The following is a 26,650-nucleotide window of genomic DNA, read 5'->3' as shown; positions in this document are numbered from 1 at the left end:
GCCTTCAATGTGTCCCAAAGAATGAAACTGTCAGGAGCGGAGGGTTTGTTTGTCAAAGTGAAAATATTGATCTGCTCTTTGATGAATGCACAAAATTCAGGTTGCTTTAGGAGTGTAGAATTTAGTCTCCATCTATATGCTCCATTTACCTTGGTAGGAATGGAGATTGATAATACCAGGGGAGAATGGTCACTAAGCAATCTGGGGAGATGCTCGACATCTAACACTCTATGAAACAGTTGTGTCGATATTAAAAAGTTATCTATGCGTGTGGGTGTGAATAAAAAGAGTAGTCCCTATCCTGTGGGTGCAACTGTCTCCTGATGTCTAATAAATTGAGATCTTTCATGAATGACATGGCTGGCTTTGGTAAGAAGTGAGGGTTTATCAGAGGACCTATCAAGAACTGTATCTAAACAAAAATGTAAATCTCCTCCAACCAGTAACCATCCTGGTGGTGCTTGAGCAACCTGAAGGAAGACATTCTGAATAAACATATGGTCATCGAAGTTAGGAGCATAGATATTCAATAGGGTCCAAGACTCTGAAAACATATGCCCCTGCACCAAAACAAACCTGCCAGAGGGATCAGAGATGGTGTTGTTGACGCAGAAGGGGATGTGTCTACTTATCAAAATTGCAGTTCCTCTTGCTTTGGAGTTAAAAGAGGACGCAAAAACTTGTCCTACCCATTCCCTCTTCAATTTCTTGTGTTCACTGGCTGTAAGATGTGTTTCTTGTAAAAACACAATGTCAGCCTTTAATTTCTTAAGGTATGTATAGACTCTCTTCCTTTTAATCGGGCTGTTAAGACCTTTTACGTTGAATGTGACATATTTTAGTGGATTAAGCACAGTTGGGTTTCAAATATGTAACTGAATGGAAATCTATCATATGTAGATAGTTAGGAAATGTTTCAACTTTGGTTTGAACACAGAAGTGACCTATGTGTCTCTTTAGGAAGGAAACAATAAACATAGAAAAAAGGTGGAAAAAATAAAGAATCCCACCCACCCCGATTGTTAGACTAAAACCACAATCCCAACAATCAAACATGAATACACTTGTAGAGATACGTTGCTGCTCGCTTTCCATCTTGCTCTTACTAGCTAAACCTTGGCGTAAACTAAAACCTGTGAGCTCTCTAAATTGAAAACAAACGTTGTGAATAGACATTTATGGCTGAATATTTACTGCCCACGGTAAGGGCTGCTTGAGTCTCTTTTTGAAAGATTAACATAAATGAGGGGGAAAGCAGTGGGCCTAAACCCACTTATTAGCTTCGCCCAGTGATATGGACTAAACCAAAATATACTCTCTTGTAAATGTAATAGAACTCACCCCGGAAAGATACGGTTAGTTGAAAATGTACAAATCAATTATAGCGACCGGAGGATATCAGCGGTTCAGTCCGGATAAGAGAAAACAAACAAACTGCATCTTATCCCCCAAAGAGACCGTCCTGGCTCAGACGTTGCTCAGTTCTTTGAGAAAAGTGTACACTTCTCCCGGTGTGTTGAAGAGATGGCTTCGGCCTTTGTACTGAACTTTCATCCGCGCAGGGTGGATGAGGTAGCCGATGATGTTCTTCTCCTTCAGTGCTTTGGCGGCAGGTCTGAACTGCTTGCGACGTCTTGCGAGATCCGCGCTCATATCCGGGAAAAGGCTGACCCTCTTGCCATCAATGGTTATGTCCCCTTTGGCTCTTGCGAGTTGCAGTACCTTCTCTCTGTCTTGGAAACGGAGGAACCTGATCAGGACGGCCCGTGGGGGCTCATCTGGCCGGGGTTTCGGCGCTGATGTTCTGTGGGCGCGTTCGATTTCCAGTGGCTTGGTGAAGTTGATTGTGCCTAGGACATCCGGGATCCATTGAGTGAAGAAACGGACCGGGTCACGGCCCTCGCTGTCCTCTTTCAATCCCACCACACGGATATTACTACGTCTGCTCTGGTTCTCCACCTGATCTACCTTGTTTTGAGGTAGGCATTGTCCTTTTGCAGTTGTATCAAGACCTGGTCATGTCGAGCGATGGTGTCTTCAACTGTGTTAATGCGCAACTCCGCCTCAGTCGTTCTCAAAAGGAGATCATTCATGGAGGATTTCAGGTCGTCAATGGAAGAATGGAGTTCAGCCGTTCTCTTATCGATTTTCATAGAAAGACCTTTGTTACCATCCTGAATTTCCCGGAGGAGAGTAGCCAGCATGTCGGCAGGCTCGCAAGAGGCCGAGAGCAACAGTCTGGAACTGTCGTTTGAGTTATGAGGGCTAATGCTAATCTTGCTAGCATTATCGTTATCTTGGGAATCAACAACGTTTTGGTCGTTCTTCTTGCCTCTCGGTCGGCGGTCCATGGCTCTTTGGGAAGGTAAGTACTTGACAATTTATCAGCCGATGTTAGAATATTGTTTCAACGTTGTTATTTAGGTAATAATAGAATAACTTTGAAGAGCTCGGTTTGTCAACGTCTGCTCAGCAGACGTTGCATTTTAAGAGTATTCGGACAGGGTCCAGCTATTTGTTCCAGCTCAGCAGTGAAACACCTGGGTGGAATTCACTATGAACCAAACGGAGGCAAACGGGCTGAAATGGGGAGGCACCTAATAAGAAACACTAGTTTTCGTAGTAAAATATTTTGCAATGGTTTGCACTAATGAAGGTAAGGGGGTCTTCTACGTAGAAGATCATAGAAATCCCAGGACATAGTGTCTATAATACTGTTAAAGGGTCAGTCCAGGAGGACTGGAAAGTGGTGGTTTACATGTGTTTTTATATTAATCTGATGACTTATGTATCGAATCAACTAACTAGGTTTAATTGTTACTCGATTAAATTAATAATGTAACAATTAACTCATTAGGATTTGGGGCACCACGGAAGAAGTTGTTTACCGAGTTACCATCTCCCGAATTAAACTCTAGATGATATATAAGATGTATATCGATGACAGTCGTTTATTAATCATTACCTCATATCAGTCAGCCAGCTTTACTGATCATTCCCGTACCACACAAATGTATTTAATTATTTATTTACTAACTAACTAAATAATAACACAGGATACACACACACAGTATAGGTTATTGATTAGAAACTTAATACGATGGAAACAGGTCCCTTGCGGACTAGCAACAACATGACTGCTTGTTTATCAAAAGAGGGAGGAGTAGAGAAGAGAAAAGGGAGAAAGAAAGAGAGACAACACTTATACACTTGTAACTACGCTCACGGTAATCCTAATACTTTGTCCCCAAACCGCCGCCCGTTTGGGGTAAGAAATAATTTATGTATATATGTGTTTGAATGTCTTCCTTCGTTGTTTATCTCTGTTCGACCCAGGCCTTTGTGAAAAGGGTTCCGTTGGGTCTTCCACCGAGCTCTTAAGTGTAAGGCTGTGATTGTCCACAAGAGGTCACAATGTCCTTCTTAGTTGTTCGTGGCTTCAATGCCTTGTACTGTAGTCTAAAGCAGAGCAAACAGGGTGGTGTTTACATTCACTCGTTCTGGAAGAGTGGTCCTCTGAAGACAGCTAATAAGCCGTGTCGATGATCCCCAGTGGGGGGATGAGAGCAGTGTAGCCGACGATGGTTTGAAGAGAGTAACAGGATGGTCCTACTTAAATTCACTTTCATAGATAAAGTACTTAGAACAGCTACTCAGCCGTAACATTGATTGTTAGAGAGGCTACTTGTCATCTTCACCTCGTGTTGATTTTCAGGGTTGTAACCAATGTAGGCCTAAGCTGCAGCTTGAGTCCTTCGGGTCTGATATGTTAATTATCAACTCATCCTTTATACACTCTGGTAAAAAGGGGCTGTTCCATCATGCTGACACGCTCTCTGAGCTCCCTTGGTGGTGGCTACTTACTGGGGCAAAGTATCATCAAAAATATGATCTCGATAGAAAACTAAAATCATTGTCACAATGATAAAATATAAAATTGTCACAAAACCCCCACATCAATCCCTCCTTCTACCAGACACCTCTGCGGGTGAGAGGGGTCTGGTAGAAGTTGATCCATTGTAAACCTGATTTTTGGATCCTCACAGGAGAGTCATGACACAGCTAACTAACAAAATGTTATCTGCTGCTTCCTCCTCTGTCATCTCTCCCTCCTCTCTCTGAAACCTTCCTTAGTCGTCTGGGGAGTGGACTGGCCATCTTCTGCCCTAGTGGAGGCAGTAACAGGAAGAACTACTCCTATAGCAATGACGAGGTGCGGCAGACCGACCGGGATAATCAGAGGCTGCTGCGCCAGCTGTCGCGCCCCTCGACCCACTTGCGACCAGGCAGCACAGGGGGCACCAGCACCACCAGTAGCTCCCGGAGGAGATCCAATGGAGGAGGGAGCCCGCCCCCTGTCCGCCTCTACCACAGTGCCCTCAACAGGCAGCATGAGCAGCAGAGCATCGAGAAGGAGAACCTGGTGTGTGTTCTTCTCTTTTTGTGTGTTTAACTTATCTTTTGTCATTGGGTGTTTGGCTTTATTGTTTCAACGTTACATTGCGTTTATTGGGATTTTTGTTTATTTCAAGTTCAAATGAGTCAAGACTTGCTTCAAAGTGGATGTACAGTGCCGTGAAAATGTATTTGCCCCTTTTCTGATTTTCTCTATTTTTGCAGCTAAAAGGGGCACAACCAGTTTTTGAGTGTAAGGGGGCAATTACTTTTTCACACAGGGACATTGGGTGTTGCGTAACTTTGTTTATGAAATTAATGAAATAGGTATGTAATTGTTGTGTTATTTGTTCACTCAAGTTCCTTTTATCTAATATTAGGTTTTGGTTGAAGATCTGATAACATTCCGTATCAAACATATGCAACAGTAGAGAAAATTAGAAAGTGGGCAAATACTTTTTCACAATACTGTAGCTTGAAAAAGTAACCCTTTACTGCCTAGAACTCTTCCATGTTATGTACAGACTAAAAGTTATAATGTCCTTAAATGAGGCCTTGCTGGCTAAACCCAAAGTCCCAGACAATCCTCCAAAGGTCAATATTTATGTGAATTTTCAGGAAAACATATGTAATGGACATTTCGGTTCCATTTTCACACAAACTGCTGTCTGCACACACACTTTTAGTCCAAAAACTATAATCATCTACCTGTGAGGCAGTGGAGGCTCATCAGAGGAGGAAGGGGAGGACCATCCTCCTCAGTGAATTTCATTAAAAAAAAATAAAGTAAAACTTTTAAAAAGTTATTCTTTTTAGATAAAACTATACCAAATATAATCATGTCACAAAATAATTGATTAAAACACACACATGGTGTAGCTGACATGTTGTCCACCCAATCAAAGGATCAGAGAATGAATCTAGTACTGAAAGTATAAGCTACAGCTAGCTAGCACTGCAGTGCAGAAAATGTGGTGAGTAGTTGACTCAAAGAGAGAGAAAGACAATAGTTGAACAGTTTTGAACAAATACATTTCTTCCAACCTGAAGGAGAAGCATAAGAGAAATATACAGTGCATTTGGAAAGTATTCAGACCCCTTAACCTTTTCCACATTTTGTTACGTTACAGCCTTTTTCTAAAATGTATTAAATTATTGTTTTCCCCTCATCAATCTACACACAATCCCCCATAATGACAAAGCGAAAACAGGTTTTTCAAAATGTTTGCAAATTTATTACAAATTTAAAAAACAGATACATTTGATGAAACCAAGGTTGAACTCTTTGGCCTGAATGCCAAGTGTCACGTCTGGAGGAAACCTGGCACCATCTACACAGTAAAGCATGGTGGTGGCAGCATCATGCTGTGGGGATGTTTTTCAGCTGTGGGGATGTTTTTCAGCAGCACAGATTGGGAGACTAGTCAGGATCGAGGCAAAGATGAACGGAGCAAAGGACAGAGAGATCCTTGATAAAAACCTAGCTCCAGAGCACTCAGGACCTCAGACTGGGGCGAAGGTTCGCCTTCCAACAGGACAACGAACCTAAGCACACAGCCAAGATAATACAGGAGTGGCTTCGGACAAGTCTTTGAATGTCCTTGAGTGGCCCAGCCAGAGCCCGGACTTGAACCCGATCTAACATCTTTGGAGAGACCTGAAAATAGCTGTGCAGCAACGCTCCCCATCCAATCTGACAGACCTTGAAAGGATCTGCAGAGAATAATGGGAGAAACTCCCCAAATACAGGTGTTATTTTTTGTTTTATTTATTTATTCAACTAGGCAAGTCAATTAAGAACAAATTCTTATTTACAATGACGGCCTATCCCGGCCTAAACAGGACGACGCTTGGCCAAATTGCGCGCCTCCCTATGGGACTCCCAATCACGAACGGATGTGATACAGTCTGGATTCGAACCAGGGACTGTAGTGACGCCTTAGACCGCTGCGCCACTCAGGAGCCCTAAAGTGCCAAGCTTGTAGTGTCATACCCAAGAAGACTCGAGGCTGTAATCGCTTCCAAAGGTGCTTCAACAAAGTACTGAGTAAAGGATCTGAATACTTATGTACATGTGATATTTCAGTTTTTTATTTGTAATAAATTTGCTAAAATTTGTAAAAACCTGTTTTTGCTTGTCATTATGGGGTATTGTGTGTAGATTGATGAGGGGAAAAAACGATTTAATCAAATTTAGAATAAGGCTGTAACCTAACAAAATGTGGAAAAAGTCAAGGGGTCTCAATACTTTCTGAAGGCACTGAATGTTGTGTTTTATTAGATCGTTGAGAAATATATGTATTTAGCCAAATATACATATCAGATTTTAGCCTTACTCAAGTCTCTTTCTAAATGTTATACTATACTTTTAACAACAACAGTTAGTCAAAAGAGTAACTAAGATAATTTTGTCTTCCAGTATGATATTTTCCTTTGTACATTTTCCTGTATCACCATTTAAAAAAAAAAAAGTACGACTCTGGTGGGACTCGAACCCACAACCTTTGAATCACCTCACATTCACAAGCCTAGAAGTCCAATGCGCTATCCATTGCGCCACAGAGCCACCTGTTGCATGTGTGTGAAACTGAATCTTTTGAATTGTGTGTGTGTGCGTGCGTGCGTGCGTGCGTGCGCAAGGAGCGAGAGAAGGGAGAATTGCCAGGGGTGTGTCTGAGAGCACATGCCGGTCAGTGAAAGCAGACACGGTATAGCCACAGAGAGACAGTAGCAGGTGGCAGTAGACACAACAGTGGTGGCAGCTCAGATTAACATTATTTAAAATTCAAGGCCAACCCCAACCTCTACTCCAACAGCCCGGTACTATGAGAGATAATGGTTTGAACCACTGTAAATGTTTAATGTAATGGTTGTATGGCACAGATTACTATATTTAAAATAGGTCACGCCTATTCCTTCCTAGCACTCATACAATTTTTGGGTTGGATCTTGTCTTAAACTGGTTGAGCTACTGCTTTCCAAACTTTATTTCAAGTATGGAAATATTAAACACAAATATGCACTGAGATAAAGGCATTCCATTGAAATAATCATGGCTGAGGTGGTCACCGGTGTTAGCAGTTGATGTTAATCTTTAATAACACAGACCCCAAAGCAAATCAGGGTGAGGAAAATAGGTTTATTCGAAGAGGACAAATCATATGGGGAGGTAACGTAAACTAACTCACTTTTGTACATAGTGCTGGTCCGTACAATTTACCTTATTTTAGCGCCCAGAAACGTAATACTTCCAGATCAACTGTAATATCAATACCATTGTGAAGCACAATTTCTCCCCTTTCCAACAAAATGAATGACGAGACCTTCATGATGCCCATCTCTGCATGATTCAAGAAGGCAATGAGCTCCGTCTGGTCTTTTTAAAAATGGCGGGTGGGGAAGCGAAACCTATTGCGTGATAGTGAGAAGGAGAGATGTTGTGTGAGGAAACGGCTTTTTTTCACTCGATCTGTCCAGCTTATCACCTTATCGCCTCTAAAATGTAAATAAAACACTAAAGAGTTTATATAATGTGTCATTACATACCTATTTGAAGGCTTGTGTCGAATTGAATCGGGTTTTAGGGCGGTGCTAAAGTGATCTTCAGAAGTAAACAGCGGCTTTTGAGAGTCATGATAGCTTCCAGTGATGACGCAAAAAATGACTAGGTTACTAGGTTACCCCTTACTCTGTCCCCTTTCTTGTTTTTAAACGGTGAGAGAAGTGCTACACCTGGTGGAGAGAGGCTGTAAGACAGAATTAGTTGCTTTATGCGTGCTGTACGTTACGCCATGGCACGTCACGATGTAAAGTACAGCGTCGAAGGGGTCAACTTTTCACCAATACTATAGAGCCATTACCATGTCAATCAACGCAATAATAGAAACGTAGTTCACACCCCAGATTTTGATGTCAACATTCCCATTTAGTTTTCTTTGCAGCCTCGTTTGAATGTCGCGGTTGCGCACATTTGTACGGAATGGGGTTAGCTTACATTAGATGGTCATTCTCCCCTGTCCTCAGTGATGCTCTCCCAGTTATTCTCTCCTGTGATTATCTCCCCAGAACAAAGGGACAGGATCTAGTTTTATAACCCAGCCCTAGCTTGTAGTTGACCAATTAGAATTCCTTGCAGTACAGCTGGGCCAATGGCCAAATAACAAGTATCCTATTTCAGGCTCACTGTATAGACAAATTCCTCCCAAGTAAAAACCTATCTAGTAAACTTCACATAGGGTGACGTGTCGACGCAGAAAGAGGCATCTTTACAATTGCACTGTTCGACCCATATAGATGTGATATAATTGATGGATTTTAAATTAACCTCAAGTATTGGGAACAGCATAGTCTCTCTTGACTCTAGCACTGCTTTTAAATTGATAGTTAAGCTATTTTACATTTTTAGATACAGTGCATTGAGAAAGTATTAATACCCCTTGACTTATTCCACATTTTGTTGTGTTACAGTTTGAATTCAAAATGTATTAAATCGGGGGGGGGGGGTTTTCACCCATCTACGCACAATACCCCATAATGACAAAGTGAAAACATGTTTTAAATTATTTTGCTAATTTATTGACATTTAAATACAAAAATATCTAATTTGCATAATTATTCACAACCCTGGGTCTTTCAGGTATCTAAGACCTTTGCACACCTGGATTGTACAATATTCGCCCATTTATTATTTTCAAAATTCTTTAAACTCTGTCAAATTGGTTCTTGATCATTGCTAGACAACCATTTTCAAGTCTTGCCATAGATTTTCCAGCAGATTTAAGTCAACTGTAATTCGGCCACTCAGGAACATAGTCAGGTCTATAAATAATTGGACAGTGACCAAGTTAATATTATTGTAGCTGTCTACCACAGCATATTGGAGTTGAAATTAAATCATGAATATGAGCTGAAAGTGCAGACTTCCAGCTTTAATTTGAGGGTATTTACATCCAAATCTGGTGAACGGTGTAGGAATTACAGCACTTTTTTTAAATGTGCCCCCCCCCCCCCCCCCCTCTTTTTTAAAGGTCCAAAAGTAATTTGACAATTGGCTGCTCAGCTGTTCTGTGGCCAGGTGTGTGTTATTCCCTCATTAGTTAATGTACAAGTAAGCAGATAAAAGGTGTAGAGATGATTTCAAGTGTGGCATTTGCCTTTGGAATCTGTGGCTGTTAACCCTCAATTTGAAGTCCAAAGAACTGTCACTGCCAGTGAAGCAAGCCATCATTAGGCTGAATAATCTAAACAAACCCATCAGAAAGATAGCAAAAACATTAGGTGTGGCCAAATAAACTATTTGGTACATTCTTAAAAAGAAAGAACGCACTGGTGAGCTCAGGAACACCAAAAGGTCCGGAAGATCACAGAAAAACAACTGTGGTGGATGACAGAATAATTATTTCCCTGGTGAAGAAAAAAACCCATCACAACAGTTGGCCAGATCAAGAACACCCTCCAGGAGGTAGGCGTATTTGTGTTTAAGGCAACAATCAAGAGAAGACTTCACCAGAGTAAATACAACAACCATTGGTAAGCCTCAAAAAGAGGAAGACCAGATCAGAGTTTGCCAAAAAACATCTTAAAAAAGCCTGTACAGTTGTCAGGATTCACCTAGCGGTCATGATTTGGGGCTGTACAGATGTTTGATGTATTAGAATAATTGATTAGGCTTATGTTATATTAATAGAAGGGGAGGGGTTATAAGACTCCCTCCTTACATTTATAGGGTACTAGACTACAGATTAACAATATATATATTCATTGTAGAGGTTTAGTATTCCACAATAGTTTTTTAGTTCTCTTTCTTATAAAAAGGTCCCTCTTATAATGTGTGACTGAGACAACTCTGCAGGGGAGTGTGGGAGATAAGAGAGTACTCAGATATTCTACAATAAATCTACTTTGGGGAGGGGACATTTATTGCCTAGCTTTTAGATTAACACTGAAACTCTATGTTTGTATAGCTGTGGATGCAGGGTTTTGGTCTCAGGAGTAAAAAGGTAATGATGTAGTCAGTGACATCACTAAGGCGGGACTTCGGTTTAATAAAACAACTTGAGACCTTTTGTTTGATGCAGAACTTACTCGGAAACATGCGTGCTATGTTCCTGATTGTCAACTTCTGTCTGCACTTCCATTAATAAAGGTTTTTGAATGATTTAATTAAATATATTGTCATAATGCTAATTTCACCAATGAGCCAATGATGATACGAAAGAAACTAACCCTAACACAGTTCTGGAACAACATCCTATGGACAGATGAGGCGGCAGGTAGCTTAGTGGTTAGAGCGTTGGGCCAGTAACTGAAAGGTTGCTGGATTGAATCCCTGAGCTGACAAGGTAAAAATGTTGTTCTGCCCCTGAACAAGGCAGTTAACCCACTGTTCCCCGGTAGGCCGTCATTGTAAATAAGAATTTGTTCTTAACTGACTTGCCTAGTTAAATAAAGATAAAATTAATGTTAAATAAAAAATTAGACAAAGATCAACTTGTACCAGAATGATGGGAAGGAAGGAAGGAACTGCTCATGATCCGAAGCATACCACCTCATCTGTGAAACTTGGTGGAGGTACTGTTATGGCATGGGCATGTATGGCTGCCAATGGAACTGGTTACCTAGTATTAATTGATGATGTGACTGCTGATAAAAGCAGCAGGCTGAATTCCTGAAATATTTAGAGCTATATTGTCTGCTCAGATTCAACCAAATGCTTCATAACTCATTGGACGGTGCTTCACAGTGCAGATGGACAATGACCCGAAGCATACTGCGAAAACAACCCAATACTTTTCTAAGTCAAAGAAGTGGAATGGCCAAGTCAATCACCTGACCTGAATCCAGTTGAGCATGCATTTCACTTACTGAAGGCAAAACGCTGCAATAACAAGCAGGAACTGAAGACAGCTGCAATAAAGGCCTGACAGAGCATCACCAGGGGAAAAACCCAGCATCTGGTGATGTCTATGTCTTCCAGAATTCAGGCAGTCATTGACTGCAAAGGATTTGCAACCAAGTATTAAAACTCACAATTTAATTTATGATTAAATCAAATTAAATTGTATTTGTCACATCCGCCGAATACAGCAGGTGTAGAACTTACAGTGAAATCCTTACTTACAAGCCCTTAACCAACGATGCAGTTTTAAGAAAATACCTAAAAAATAATAAGTAAAAAAATGTAAGAGATAAGAAAAACAAATAATGAAAGACCAGCAGTAAATAACAATAGCGGGGCTACAGGGGGTACCGGTACAGAGTCAATGTGTCGAGGTATTTGAGATAATTATGTACATGCAGATAGGGTTTTCAAAGTGGCTATGCATAGATAATAAGTTTTGAGCCCCTAAAATTGGGGGGCTATGTATAAAAATGGTTGTAATTCCTACACGGTTCGTACATACATTTTGACAAAACCCTTAAATTTAAAGATGAAAGTCTACACTTAAAGCACATCTTGATTGTTTCCTTTCAAATCCATTGTGGTGGCGTACAGAGCCAAAATTACACAAATTGTGTCACTGTCCTAATACTTATGGACCTGTACACTAACTTCTTGGTAAGCAACTCCAGTGTATATTTGGCCTTCTGTTTTAGGTTATTGTCCTTCTGAAAGGTGAATTTATCTCCCAGTGTCTGGAGAAAAGCAGATTGAACTAGGTTTTCCTTTAGGATTTTGCCTTTGCTTCACTCTACTCCCCAGTCCTTAAGGTTTATAAGCATACCCATAACATGATGGAGCCACCACTATGCTTAAAAATATGGAGAGTGGTATTCAGTAATGTGTTGTATTGGTGTGGGGTGGCAGGTAGCCTAGTGGTTAGAGTGTTGGGCCAGTAACTGAAAGGTTGCTAGATCGAATCCCTGAGCTGACAAGGTAAAAATCGGTCGCTCTGCCCCTGAACAAGGCAGTTAACCCACTGTTCCCCGGTAGGCCATCATAGTAAATCAGAATTTAACTGACTTGCCTAGTTAAATAAAGGTTAAATTTAAACATTTTTTTTATTGGATTTGCCCCAAACATAGCACCCTGGTATTTGGGCAAAATGTTAAATCACTTTGACAATTGTTTTGCAGTATTACTTTAGTGCCTTGTTGCAAACATGTTTTGAAGTTTTTTTTATTCTTTGCAGGCTTCTTTCTTTCTCCTCTGTCAATTTGTATTTTTGGAGTAACTACAATGTTGTTGATCCATCCACAGTTTTCTCCTGTCACAGCCATTCAACTCCAACTGTTTTAAAGTCATCATTGGCCTGATTTCCTTCCTCAATGCTGTCCTTCCTCACCGGCAACAGAGTTAGGAAGGACGCCTGTATCTTTGTAGTAACTGGGTATATTGATACACCATCCAAAGTGTAATTAATGCTCAATTAATGCTCAAAAGGATATTCAAATCAAATTGTATTTGTCACATGCGCTGAATACAGCAGGTGTAGACCTTACCGTGAAATGCTTACTTGCAAGCCCTTAACCAACAATGCAGTTCAAGAAATAGAGTTAAGAAAATGTTTACTAAATAAACTAAAGTAAAAAAAAATGTAAAAAGTAGCACAATAAAATAACAATATTGAGACTATATACAGGGGGTACCGGTACCGAGTCAATGTGCGGGAGTACAGATTAGACGAGGTAATTTGTACATGTAGGTAGGGATAAATGTAATAAAATGCATAGATAATAAATAGCGAGTAGTAGCAGGGGGTCAATGTAAATTTTCCAGGTGGCCATTTGATTAATTGTTCAGCAGTCTTATGGCTTGGGGGTAGAAGCTGTTAAGGAGCCTTTTGGACTTAGACTTGGTACTCTGGTACTGCTTGCCGTGCGATAGCGTAGAGAACAGTCTATGACTTGGGTGAATGTAGTTTTTGACAATTTGTTGGGCCTTCCTCTGACACCGCCTACGATATAGGTCCTGGATGGCAGGAAGCTTGGCCCCAGTGATGTACTGGGTCGTACGCACTACCCTCTGTTGCACCTTACGGTCGGATGCTGAGCAGTTGACATACCAGGTGGTGATGCAACTGCTCAGGATGCTCTCGATGAGGCAACTGTAGAATTCTTTGAGGATCTGGGGACCCATGCCAAATCTTTTCAGTCTCCTGAGGGGGAAACGGTGTTGTCGTGCCCTCTTCATGACTGTCTTGGTGTGTTTGGACCATAATAGTTTGTTGGTGATGTGGACACCAAGGAACAGTCTTAACGTCAACAGTGAAGAGGTGACTCCGGGATGCTGGCATTCTAGGCAGAGTTGCAAAGAAAAAGCCATATGATTTAAGATGGGCAAAAGAACACAGACACTGGACAAAGGAACTCGCCTAGAAGGCCAGCATCCCGGAGTCGCCTCTTCACTGTTGACATTGAGACTGGTGTTTTGCGGGTACTATTTAATGAAGCTGCCAGTTGAGGACTTGTGAGGCGTATGTTTTTCAAACTAGACACTAATGTACTTGTCCTCTACCTCACTTGTGCCTCCCACTCCTCTTTCTTTTCTGGTTAGAGCCAGTTTGAGCTGTTCTGTGAAGGGAGTAGTACACAGCGTTGTACCAGATCTTCAGTTTCTTGTCAATTTCTCACATGGAATAGCCTTAATTTCTCAGAACAAGAATAGACTGCCAAGTTTCAGAAGAAAGGACTTTGTTTCGGGCCATTTTAAGCCTGTAATCGAACCCACAAATGCTGATGCTCCAGATACTCAACTAGTCTAAAGAAGGCCAATTTTATTGCTTCTTTAATCAGAAAAAGTTTTCAGCTGTGCTAACATAATTGCAAAAGGGTTTTCTAATGACCAATTAGCCTTTTAAAATGATTAACTTGGATTAGCTAACACAACTTGCCATTGGTTGCTGATAATGGGCCTCTGTACACCTATATAGATATTCCATAAAAAATCTGCTGTTTCCAGCTACAATAGTCATTTACAACATTAACAATGTCTACACTGTATTTATGATCAATTTTATGTTATTTTAATGGACAAAAAATTAGATTTTCTTTCAAAAACAAGGACATTTCTAAGTGACCCCAAACTTTTGAGCGGTAGTGTATATATTTTTTTCCACCCGTCTACCAATAAGTGCCCTTTGCGAGGCATTGAAAATCCACCCTGGTCTTTGTGGTTGAATCTGTTTTTGAAATTCACTACCCGACTGAGGGACTTTTCAGATAATTGCATGTGTGGGGTACAGAGATTATGTAGTCATTACACTATAATTGCACACACAGTGAGACCATGCAACTTATTATGTGACTCCTGATCTTATTTAGGCTTGCCATAACAAAGGGATTGAATACTTAATGACTCAAGACATTTCAGCTTTAATTTTGTATTAATTTGTAAAAAGAAATTGGGAATTGATCCCCAAATGCTCATTGTTTGCAGTGATATGTCAAAAAGTCACCCTTTTATCTTCAAAACTCCCATTGTTATTGTGCAATGAGCAGTCAGTGTGTTGGCTGGGACAGACTGTACAGTACTATAGCTGTCTTGCAGTGCTCTCTTTCACTCTCTCTCTCTCTTGCTCTCGCTCTCTTACTCGCCTCCCCCTCTTGAGGAGTTCCCTCCCTCTCACACTCTTGCATATCAAAAAGATAGTTTGACCATCTGTAGATTATAATTTGAGACTATCCAAAGTGTGACCTGAGAGAAATATGAATACCTTGTCCTTACCTGGCTCTATGCCTGTTTTATGATATTGTTATACACACTGTCTGAGAGATTGTATTGGTGGGCCACGTTTTTACCTCTGAATTTCAGGGCTCACTATCCTCTCTCCCGGTTTCATTAAGGTCTCTGGTGGTATGGCCTTGGAAACATTTCTGTTTCTACATGAAATGTCTACTCACAGTGTATGAGAAGTCATATTAGATAGTTGAAATGTATATAAAAATGCCACATGATCTTGCCATAATGACCAATTTCTTTGTGTTTTGGTAATGTATTCGGCTAATACTTTAGTTTAATTTTCACTTTTATTTATCCAGTTTCTCATTGAAATAAAATCTATTTGCAAGAGACCTAGCTATTGAACATGATCGGAGGGGTCAAGTAGTTTTAATTAGTGTGGACTGTGTGTAAGGAAGAGTTACTGTAAACGCATGCCATGCTCTTCCAATAAGGGTAAGGTCATGGCTAAGGGCCAACCAACCAGTTACATTAGGGAGAGGAGCAAAGCGTTGCTCTCGTGTAATATAACAAGGAATGGAAAAGGGGTGTGGGGTCGATGTGGGATCTATGACATCATAGAACCTCATCTGCTTGCTCATCTTTATTTACTGGATTTAACCAAATCCATCTGAATGAACTACTGCGCAACATAAGTTGAATAGTACTCTCTCTCTTTCTCTTACTCACTCACTCACTGACTCTCTCACTCACTCACACACATACAAAAGCTGTGCAGTAGACATACAGTGTTCACAGTTAATGTATATATGTTGTGTTTTTATCCAACTACCAGCACATACTTTGCGGCTGTCACAAATCGAGATACCGTCATCTTTTGTAAATCATGTGTTAAAGGTAGAGTCAACGATATGACGTAGATGCAGAAAGTAAACAGCATAGTGGATCAATTTCCGCATCAACTAAGAGCGCTGAAGCGCGAGGATCAACTTCTCCGCTGTTTTGGTGCCCTGGCTCATCTTAATATCTGCAGTGCTGCTCGTGGCAACATAATTTCGCTGAGTCTGCCCTTTAAAGGGGCAATCAACAGTTGCTATATCCATTTTTGGACACCTTGACTATTTCAACATTTTGTTACGTTACAGCCTTATTCTAAAATGTATTAAAAAAATTCGAAGTCCTCATCAATCTACACATAATACTCCAAAATGACAAAGGAAATATATATATAATATTTACATAAGTATTCAGACCCTTTAGTCAGTACTTTGTTAAAGCACCTTTGGCAGCGATTACAGCCTTGACTTCTTGGGTATGAAGCTACAAGCTTGGGACACCTGTATTTTGGGAGTTTCTCCCATTCTTCTCTGTCTTAGAAAGACATTTATACAGGTACCCTTCACAGAAATTGTTATCACCCTTTCTCACCAGGCTTTCCTGCGGAGGCTAGAGTCAGTGAGGCCCACCCGGGGCAGGAAGAGGGCAGAGCAGCTGGCAGACTACCAGTGCCAGGCCGGATACCTGGGCATCGCCACCGCGATCTCTGCCATAGACAGATCGCCCTCCAATATGGAACGGACCTCCAGCAGAACGTCACCAGGTAACCTCTCTGAAGAACTGATGCTCAATACCTCTCAATAGCCCTAAGACCATACTTATTTCTGTCATTCCTTAAGAGAGACTGAATTTGCATCTTTTATTTTTGTTCTTTTAAAGGATCACTTCACGCAAAACGTCTTTTGTTATTTTTTCCATTAGACCACTGTTAATAATCTTTTTTTTTTAGCATGTAATGTTTTCGAGATCATAGGCACTGAGCACTTCCACTGTAGCCAGGACAAACTTATTTTCACGATTTTTTTACATGATGAAGCAGAATCATGTTGAAAAATTGTGTTTACATTTATATTTATCTTCCTAAAACATAAGTTTAAAATGATACTGTTGCTGCTTCCTGTTGTCATGTATTATTTATATATACTGTAGCCGAGTGTATAACACTGGTTTTACATGTCCAAATTCATAATCAATATGCTAAAATAAGTTGTGATATTTTGAAGACCAAAACATAAAAATGACTCCCTACTGTATACACACGTGTCACACTTGTGTTCAGATTACTTGTATTTTGGTAAATTAGTAACTACACATACATAGGGCTGTGGCCATCACAAAATGTCGTCAGCCGGTGATTGTCAAGCAAATAACTGCCAGTCTCACGGTAATTGACCGTTGATTAACATAAACACATTTAGCATCTTCTGGTTTCCGCATCTTCTGGCTTTACAATTCACTGATGCAGACCTTTGGAACATCTACATTTTAAAAAGTCTAATAAATCCATGTAGTATAGCCTAAACCTTCACAATAAATTCATTATTTATTTTAGACAGGTCTAAAGAAACATGATATGGTGAAAATGTAGTCTGTTTCAGAAGAACAGAATAGCATACTGCGAGTTGTCCTTATGTTAGGTACTGATCTGGCTATGCCATATGGCTGTGGGCTACACTAGTTCATTTAGCAGATGAGATTTTCTTAGAATTCCATGGCATTATTTTATAGTATGAAGAATGCAATTGAATAAAATAGAAAGGATATTTTCTCCAAACGATTTGAGGGAGTGTGCACATGTGGCTATTCTGTGGTGAGCGGTTAACAAAGAAACAGGTACTCCTATATGCTTAATTTAGAGTTATTAATGTAACTTTAGTTATGATATGTTTTGATTTTTAATGCATTCTAAGGCTGCATGATGCGACTCTAATGATGATTTGAAAAAAGATGCATGAAAGGCATGAACTCTGCTTAGTTTTTTTGTGCAGCCTTCATCAGTCTCTCTCTCATTCACAATTTGACAAGCACTTGATAATGCCTCGAATTTCCCAACGGCATCCCCTTTGTGTGGCTGTAATGCCCCCTAAAAGAATCCATGCCATTTGCGGCCAGTGGCCGTTATAATTATAATTCCCTTCTCCCTGCATGCTGCTTGCTTCGAAGCACCTCTCACTCACATGGCTCTCTGTCACGTGATCGGGTCTTTCTTACAGACTACAAGTGAAAACAGACACATCAGGGACGCAAATGCGCGCGTCTTTATCTAATTCCGAGGCGCATATTGAAGATATTGGAAGAACTGTCCACATTTACTTTTTGCCAGCCAACAAGGTGATTAGGCTTAACGGACAGCAAAGACACTAGCCTATATCAATCTACTATCCCCAATAGTACAAAAGTTGACCTATTCTGTGTGAGATATAGATATTCCAAACATAGTCCGGGACTGTTGTGGGATGTGATAGATTCCAAATTAATACAACCACTAGCATCTCAAAAACTGTTTTACGCAATGAGGCTGATGCAACTGATCAGAACATTTACGTAGCTTAAAAAGTTGATAAGCTATTAGGCTATTTCTTCACATTATAAGTGCAGCAATGCGCACAACAGTAGGCTATAAGCGTGAACGTTCCATTAGCGGGAAAACACCATTATCAAAAGTGACCGCAAATGCTATTATGCGTGTACTGCTTTTATTATAAAGGTGCATTTTTATGGAGAAAATGATCTTCCCCAAACTTCAAACTCACATGCTGCGTATGTATGCCAGTTAGGCTCTACGCCCGTTGTGAAGCAGATTATTGTGCATACATTTTAAAAAGTTATTTGGCCACTTTAGTTGTGATACAAAACGTATCAAAACATATAGCCCTATGGGCTAGGCTACATGAGGTTTGCGATTATGATTTGAAAAAGTAGCAAAAAAAAGTTATGCATTGTTTCTTTCTGGGCATCATTCACAAGTTATAATATATCATTCACAAGTGATAGGATAATATTGTCACCCAACAGACAGATTTAATCTTGTCTCTACATATACTAAATAATATTTTGTTTTGATATAGAATGGAACATTATCATGCACTCATCTCAAAACGGGCAGGAGAAAAAAATACGTAATCTATGCATTTAAGTAGCGAATGGAGGACGCTTTTCCTGTGATTCATTTTCATGCCAGCCAGGTAGAATATACTCCTGTTGTCACGACTTCCACCGAAGGTGGCTCCTCTCCCTGTTCGGGCGGCGCTCGGCGGTCGTCGTCGCCGGTCTACTAGCTGCCACCGATCCCTTTTCTTTTTCGTTTGGTTTTGTCTGTCTTGTTGCTCACCTGGTTCTAGTTGAGGTTATTATTGGGATATTTGATCTCGCCCTACCCTCTTGGGTTTGTGCGGGATTGTTTGTGTAGCTGTCATTTGTTTGGGTTGCGTTTTTTTTTCCTGGACTGCGTTCCTGTCGTTTTGTGGCTACTGTTGTGGTCCTGTTCCCGTTCTTTGAACTTGTAAATAAAATGCCCTTTCTTGCAATTTGCTCTCTCCTGCGCTTGACTCCACATATATATATATATATATATATATATATATATATATATATATATATATATAAATGTTGTGCAACATGAGATCATGGACTCATGAAGTGTTTGATTCGATTTTCGATCACATTTCCATTGATGTCAGTGTAATTAGAGGGACAATAGAGTGCTGAGTACCAGGCAATTAGCAAATTTGGTAGGCTACTAAAGACCATCAGCAGCATCGGGCTTGGAGAAGCCTAATTACCGTAACTAAACGTTCACGCAGTCACCTTTATGACTGGTGACTGCTGGAGTGGCGGTAATGTGGTCACCGTAACAGCCCTACGCACGTGTCAACATTTACCAAGCAGTCACTCCAGACTGAACTTGATTAGCTTGTTCTACTGTAATCAATAGTGCGTCAATATTGCATGGAAATCAATGGAAAAGGGACAATTTGCTGTGAACAGAGGCTTTTATAAAGAGAGCACCCCGATTTTCCCTTGCCACTTGAGTTTAAATTTCACAACTCATAAGTCCTACGGTACCAAACCAAAGATATGAATCTGTTTAAAGCAATCGATTTAGTGTCTTGATCTTGATGACTATATAGTTTTATATTAACATCACCAATCTGAGTAAAAAAAAATAAACATTTTTTCCCCCAAATGATGTGAGATGAAAATGCAAGCTTGTGTGAGGTAGTAACACAAAGTGTCCATATTTGCACATTGTAAAATAGTTTAATATGGCAAAATTATTCAACATGCCAACTTTGGATGATAGTATACACTGAGTTTACAAAACAGAACACCTGCTCTTTCCATGACAGACTGACCATGTGAATCCATGTGGAAGCTATGATCCCTTATTTTGGGCTCCCAAGTGGTGCTGCATCTCAGTGCAAGAGGCGTCCCTACAGTCCCTGGTTCAAATCCAGGCTGTATCACATCCGGCCGTGATTGGGAGTCCCATAGGGTGGCGCACAATTGGCCCAGCGTCGTCCAGGTTTGGCCGGGTTAGGCCGTCATTGTAAATAAGAATTTGTTCTTAACTGACTTGCCTAGTTAAATAAAGGTTACTTTTTTTATGTCACTTGTAAAAATCCACTTCAATCAGTGTAAATGAAGGGGAAGAGACAGGTTAAAGAATTACTTTTAAGCCATGAGACAATTGAGACATGGATTGTGTATGTGTGCCATTCAGAGGGTGAATGGGCAAGACAAACTATTTAAGTGCCTTTGAACAGGGTATGGTAGTAGGTGCCAGGCGCATCGGTTTGTGTCAAGAACTGCAACACTGCTGGGTGTTTCATGCTCAACAGTTTCCCGTGTGTATCAATGGTCCACCACCCAAAGGACATCCAGCCAACTTGACACAACTGAAGGTAGCATTGGCGTCAACATGGGCCAGCATCCCTGTGGAACGCTTTTGACACCTTGTAGAATCCATGCCCCAACGAATTGAGGCTGTTCTGATGGCAAAAGGGGGGGGTGCAACTCAATATATTAGTAAGGTATTCCTAATGTTTGGTGTACTCTGGGTGTGTTTCCCACTCACAAACTAATGCAACAATGACATGTATTTCTTGCTCATTTAAATATTTAGAGAGTAAAAAAATGCTCTCAAACAGATTGGAGCTTCTATAGTGTCTGTGTAGCTGCCTGAATTTTCAGTATCACGCATCATCATCACTGTTTTTGCTCAGTACTGAAAGTGGCTGCTGATATGCACAATTTTTTTATGAACAAATATTAAAATATCGTTTTTGAGTGATCTATCCGTGTTTAAAGTGTACAAAATTATAACAATTGCTCACAGCTGTTTTTGTTCGTTTTTTCCCCCATGGATTATATTTAGCTCACAAATGTCAAATGTGATGTACTGTAGTACTCAAATGTACATTGCCCATATCTTTTTACATTGAGGGTGTTCAATTTGGGAGAAGGTAGTACGTCATATGTGTAGTATAGTAATACTAGTATGTAATTAATGTATTAGTGATAGTATGTAATTTAGTAGTAGTATTGACCCCTGTTGTCTTGTTATTTCTTCAGGAAGAATCCCCAGGCCTGGCAGTACCAATCTCCACCACCACAGTGCCAGGGCATCATCTGCCATCGCTATCACCGCCACCCCTACCCAGGCATGCCAGTGCGGCAGTATCCCGGGCAACCTGGTGCTGAGAGCTGTGCTCAGGGAGGAGCACCATTCCCCAACTCCCCCACCCCTTCCAAGACCTTACCAATAAGGCAATACTTGCCCCTAAACACTGATCCAAAGTCAGTTTGACATTCTTCCCCCAGATGGTTAAGTTGAGTTTGTTAGGAGTGTCCCACACAATGAAGGATCTGTGTCAGAGAGGTGCGAAGCCGGAAAGTGGTCACACTTTGTCGAAACTAAATCTCCATTGTGCTCTGATCATGCACTTGTCCAGTGATTCTGTTTTAGCACACAATACTCGTAAATAAAGGGATCTGACACTGATTGGCTGTTTCCCAGATTTAGACTAAGCCTAGAAGAACTTTCAATTGAACTTTCAACTTACATTTTTTTCCTTGGAGAATACTTTTTAGTGCAGGAGTAGGTTTAATTTGGGTCAGGGAAACCAGTCCTATATGATGTAAGAATGATATTGTGTTGCCGTTATACAACCGTTCTCATAAAACTGTGTCACTATTGCTTCCCGGGACCAACTCTAGCTGCTATAAAGTATTGTGAACTGTACTTCTATTGTAATGGGAGATATAGCCTGGCTATATATCTTGTCACAACAGAACTGATTGGCTCAACCGTATTAAGAAGGAAAGCAATTCCACAAATGAACTTTTAAGAAGGCGCACCTGTTAATTGAAATGCAATTTCATTGTTTTGATTTCTTCACTATTATTCTACAATGTAGAAAATAGTAAAAATAAAGAAAAACCCTTGAATGAGTAGGTGTTCTTAAACGTTTGACCGGTAGCTAATATGGTTCAGGTATAATAAAAATATATATATAATTTTGTCAGCTTAGCAGGTGGTGCCTATCAATATGCTTAGTGAATAGAGTAAGTACTAAGTATGCCATGCTTTATTTGCACTCTTGTGAAATTTGTTCAAGTGGAACTTTTCATCAATTTTTCTGTAATTGTTGTTACATTATGATGAATAATGAGAGATATTTGTGTTCTAGTCAAGCTTTTTTAGAATATCATGGGAGAATTAGTCATATATATATTTTCATTGTGATCCTGTGCAAATTTCTTGACGTTTTCCAATAAAGCTGCTTGTTGCCGCACCACTCATGTCTGTCCGTGGTCAAAGGAGCTCAAACAATGTCCACAGGACTTTCCCACTTGTGGCAGCTGTCTTTTGTAGGCCAGTTAGCTGCATGGCACCCACATGGCAACAAAGACTGCCAATGCAGACACACTAAGCAGACAGCAAATCTGGCATGTTGTGGATATGAATAATTATCACCCACAATGACATAATGTCGCACACACGATGGCTACAACAGTGGCAGGGGATATAGGCCAGTGATTGGCTGTGTCATGGTCAGAAGTCCAACAAGTGAGTGACATGCTAGCTGCCAGGGATGACTGGCCCAGCACATCTTGGCCATGTTCTGTTATAATCTCCACCCGGCACAGCCAGAAGAGGACTGACCACCCCTCATAGCCTGGTTCCTCTCTAGGTTTCTTCCTAGGTTCTGGCCTTTCTAGGGAGTTTTTCCTAGCCACCGTGCTTCTACACCTGCATTACTTGCCGTTTGGGGTTTTAGGCTGGGTTTCTGTACAGCACTTTGTGACATCAGCCGATGTAAGAAGGGCTTTATAAATACATTTGATTGATATGTCATCAAAAGAGAAAAGAACAAGGAAAATGCTTAATCAGTAGTTGTAATTAATTAGTACTATAAGCTTGCTCAAATAAATTGGTTTATGATGGTTAGCACATGAAAAGTAATACATTTGTATATTTTTTGTCTTTTCTATGTCACCCCTTCACCCAACATTTATAGTAATGTGTATGTATAGCCTAGTAAAACCTGATGTTTGAGAAAATGAGAGTAATATTGGATTTGTATTGCATCTGTTACATACATAACAGACTACGAAGCATGGCAGCTAATGAGACACTGGGCTATATGATTCCCATCTAGGTTGGCTCCCAATAGAAGGATCTCTATAGCAGCCCAAAGAAATGGGATGGATGATATTTCTAACCCTATAATAGACCAAGTCAGAGCCTGGAACTAGTAAACCTTACCTAAATGTTTCGACTTATGTTATACTGTATATTATATATTGTATACATTACAATAAAACAAATATGAATGACAAAGAAATGCACCAAAGCAGAGGGCTTAGTAGGTATTTTTCATCTTTATTCTTCTTAACATAATGTTTATTGTGGGACACGTGAGATATGACACAACACAGGAACATCGGTAGACAGCGGCTGCTGTGAAGAGTACATTCCTTTTGCCTACTATGAGAGAAAGAACTGAGAAGAGTGGATGCAATCTGTTTGCAGTAGGCATGTAATTCAATTGAAAAATCCCTTTTCTGGACCAGTTTGACAGTCAACTGGTAGGCCTTGGATGTGTGTTTTTGTGTACATCTTGGGTAAGATATATACAGGTTTCAGAGTCGGTGCGTTGCTCACTTGACCAAATACACTGGCGAGAAGGATAACTAGCAACCAACTCCTGGGCTGGCTCAATAGAATACACATCTACCCCGATAATTCACCCAAGCTGTTATCATTATATGATACAATTAAGACATGTGGTGAAGGGATTCTTTAGGGAGTTGTGAATGCTTATGTGTACTTCTTGATCTCGTCGTAGAGCACCAAGACGAAGGCACCGCCCATGCCTCGGATCACGTTGGACCAGGCCCCCTTGAAGAAGGCTTTGCCTCCCTCGTTCTTCGCGATCTTCTTCCAGCAGTCGATCGTACCAGTGTACATGATATCCGCTATTGAATTTGACACATTGATCATTAAAATACGATATATAGGCCTCTAGTAGTCAACTCAATGACAATTGCCAAGCATAATGGGCGCGTGCATAAAACCAATGCAATATTTCCATGGATCAGTTACAGTAGGCTATTCATTGATATGAATCAACGAGTAGGCTGGCTCACCTGATTTGCGTCCTGACTGCATCATCATACGACGTCTGACGGTGTCAAAGGGGTATGAAATAATACCGGCGACTGCGGTGACGCTCTGGGCAATCATCCAGCTGACGAAGATGTGCGTGTTCTTGGGGTCGGGCAGCATACCTAGAAGATGACGTAGAGCAACATAATTTGGATTCTGCGCCTATTTCTTTGTAAAATACACAACTTTTAACAACATCCCAATTGCAAACAGCTACTTAGATTTATGATTTGACTTTGGCTCATGCTCCTCACCCTTGGCTGTGTCGTAGACTCCGAAGTAAGCAGCTCTGTAGATGATGATGCCCTGGACAGACACGTTGAATCCCTGGTACAGGCCCTTGATACCGTCGGCTTTGTAGATTTTGCTGAGACAGCTGCCAAGACCGCTGAACTCTCTCTCGGCTCCGCTTTTTCCGATGTCGGCCGCAAGCCTGGTTCTGGCGAAGTCAAGTGGGTAAACGAAGCAAAGAGAGGTGGCACCGGCCGCGCCACCAGATGCCAGGTTACCGGCGAACCAACGCCAGAACTGTGTCTTCTGGTCCACTCCTCCAAGGAAGATCTTCTTGTACTTGTCCTTGAAAGCAAAGTTGAGGGCTTGGGTGGGGAAGTAACGGATCACATTGGCCAGGTTGCCTCTCCAGAAGGAGATAAAGCCTTGCTCTTTGGGAATCCTCCTGACGCAGTCCATGATCCCTTTGTACTGCATTTCCTTTGTGATTTGTTGGCTGGCATGTTGGACCTGGAGAGCAGAACAACAGAAGACAAATAATTGTTCAATTTATCCTCAATTCAGTAAGCAAAAAAAAAAAGCATGTCAATCGGATTTTCTCATTGTGCTTTAGGCCTACTTTGTATTTAGCAACTGAAGTTTATCTTATAGCAAGAGCCTAACAATATTGAGTTTGTTGTTGGGACAAATTCCTAATTCACTTTAATTCAATAATAATCACAGGTTTGTACGAATGCATGTTTGCAATTTCTGTTATAATCAGCTATTCTCAGCGCTGTTGTACACTGGCCATTGCTTCATGCCACTTGAGCACAGCCTGTGCATATTGGGTTGCATGCGTCTGGATAAATTTAGCTGTAGCCTAGGCCTAACCCAAATATCGGTGCTCTTCTATCCAAACGATTATCGATATTTTAGCGTAATGAATTATAATCCTATTAATCGAAACATAACATTACGTGTACTTGAAATCAACACTAAAAATATAAAGAACGCATCAAATAAATTAACATTTTGTTATTCAAAATAGTACTTTTTCTTTAATGACCTGAAATTCATATGATTCGGTTTCATATGATTCGGGGAACGAAAGGCCAACTAGGCCAACCTGAGTCCTATCGAATCCAATTAGAAAGCTCTATAGCACCTTGGACAGCTACAAGTCACGTGCGTAAGAAACGTCTCCAACGCGCTTTTCGCATGTCTGTCTGCAGGAATTCCATTTGCGAAATGTATCTAATTTTATTACAATCTTACTCTAAAAGTGTGACTTCTGCGCACTCATTGGATAACCAATAATATAGTAACTTTATGACTGAGACTGAAAAACAATTATTCTCACTTAGTCTTACCTGGAGCAACAACTTTACTCTCTCAATTGGAGCAACAGCTGTCTTGGAGATGGCAGCAGCAATGCCACCGGCCAAAAAGTCCTTAATGAAGCTAACCACCGCGTCCGACATGTTTTCAAGTTCCTCCTCGTGGAGTAGAGGTCAGACCCTAAATGTTCCAGACAGTCCTCACCAAGACACCCTCAAAGAAACCCAACGCCCCTCCAAGTGGAGGAAGCGCCCCCATCCCGCATAATATATCTGGGCTATATATCGCGAGAATTTGGGGATGATGGATATGCAGACGGTCGAACAGATTGGCGAGGCTAAATAAATATCCTAGGTTAAGGTTCAAATCTTAGCCATGTCCATTAAATAAAGTTTAATGGAACACTTGGGGACTTTTAAAGGGCAAATTCAAGTAATTTTCCAATGACACAGTGGTGTTAGATAATATTTATTATTGTGCTAATTAATAACACCACAACATCGCAGCTTTCTATCATATATAATTTATGTAGGCTACTATTTATTCTTTAGGCCAAAGTTTTATCGCAGTTT

General features: G+C 40.6%; 1 protein-coding gene, 1 non-coding gene and 1 pseudogene across 2 annotated transcripts; 1 reads left to right on the top strand and 2 right to left on the bottom strand.

Moving 5' to 3' along the window:
• LOC139566661 (cilia- and flagella-associated protein 97-like) overlaps positions 1 to 22,650 on the top strand; it is a 34,326-nt pseudogene extending 11,676 nt beyond the window's left edge.
• trnar-ucu (transfer RNA arginine (anticodon UCU)) lies at positions 6,870 to 6,961 on the bottom strand. The gene is given in 2 exon segments: positions 6,870 to 6,905; positions 6,925 to 6,961. It is a non-coding gene; the product is annotated as a tRNA-Arg (tRNA).
• Positions 22,651 to 23,721: 1,071 nt separating the features above from the next.
• Positions 23,722 to 26,435, bottom strand: LOC139566830 (ADP/ATP translocase 2). Its single transcript, XM_071388147.1, has 4 exons — positions 26,111 to 26,435; positions 24,782 to 25,268; positions 24,509 to 24,649; positions 23,722 to 24,337 (listed from the first exon to the last, which is right to left on the bottom strand). Exons 1-4 carry the CDS (start codon positions 26,219 to 26,221, stop codon positions 24,180 to 24,182), a joined length of 897 nt encoding a protein of 298 aa, XP_071244248.1. The 5' UTR covers positions 26,222 to 26,435; the 3' UTR covers positions 23,722 to 24,179.
• Positions 26,436 to 26,650: the final 215 nt, after the last annotated feature.

Source organism: Salvelinus alpinus, chromosome 39 (assembly GCF_045679555.1).
Source record: "Salvelinus alpinus chromosome 39, SLU_Salpinus.1, whole genome shotgun sequence".
Taxonomy (NCBI): Eukaryota; Metazoa; Chordata; class Actinopteri; order Salmoniformes; family Salmonidae; genus Salvelinus; species Salvelinus alpinus.
The sequence above is the reverse complement of the archived record's forward strand: the minus strand, read 5'-3'. Positions and strand labels throughout refer to the sequence as shown.

Bases quoted from the DNA above. Each gene is read 5' to 3' on its own strand.
- LOC139566830 (XM_071388147.1), bottom strand. From the start codon at position 26,221: ATGTCGGACGCGGTGGTTAGCTTCATTAAGGACTTTTTGGCCGGTGGC. The intron at 25,269-26,110 runs GTAAGACTAAGT...TCTGCTCTCCAG, and splicing joins GAGTAAAGTTGTTGCTCCAG to GTCCAACATGCCAGCCAACA. The intron at 24,650-24,781 runs GTGAGGAGCATG...GTCATCTTCTAG, and splicing joins AGTCTACGACACAGCCAAGG to GTATGCTGCCCGACCCCAAG.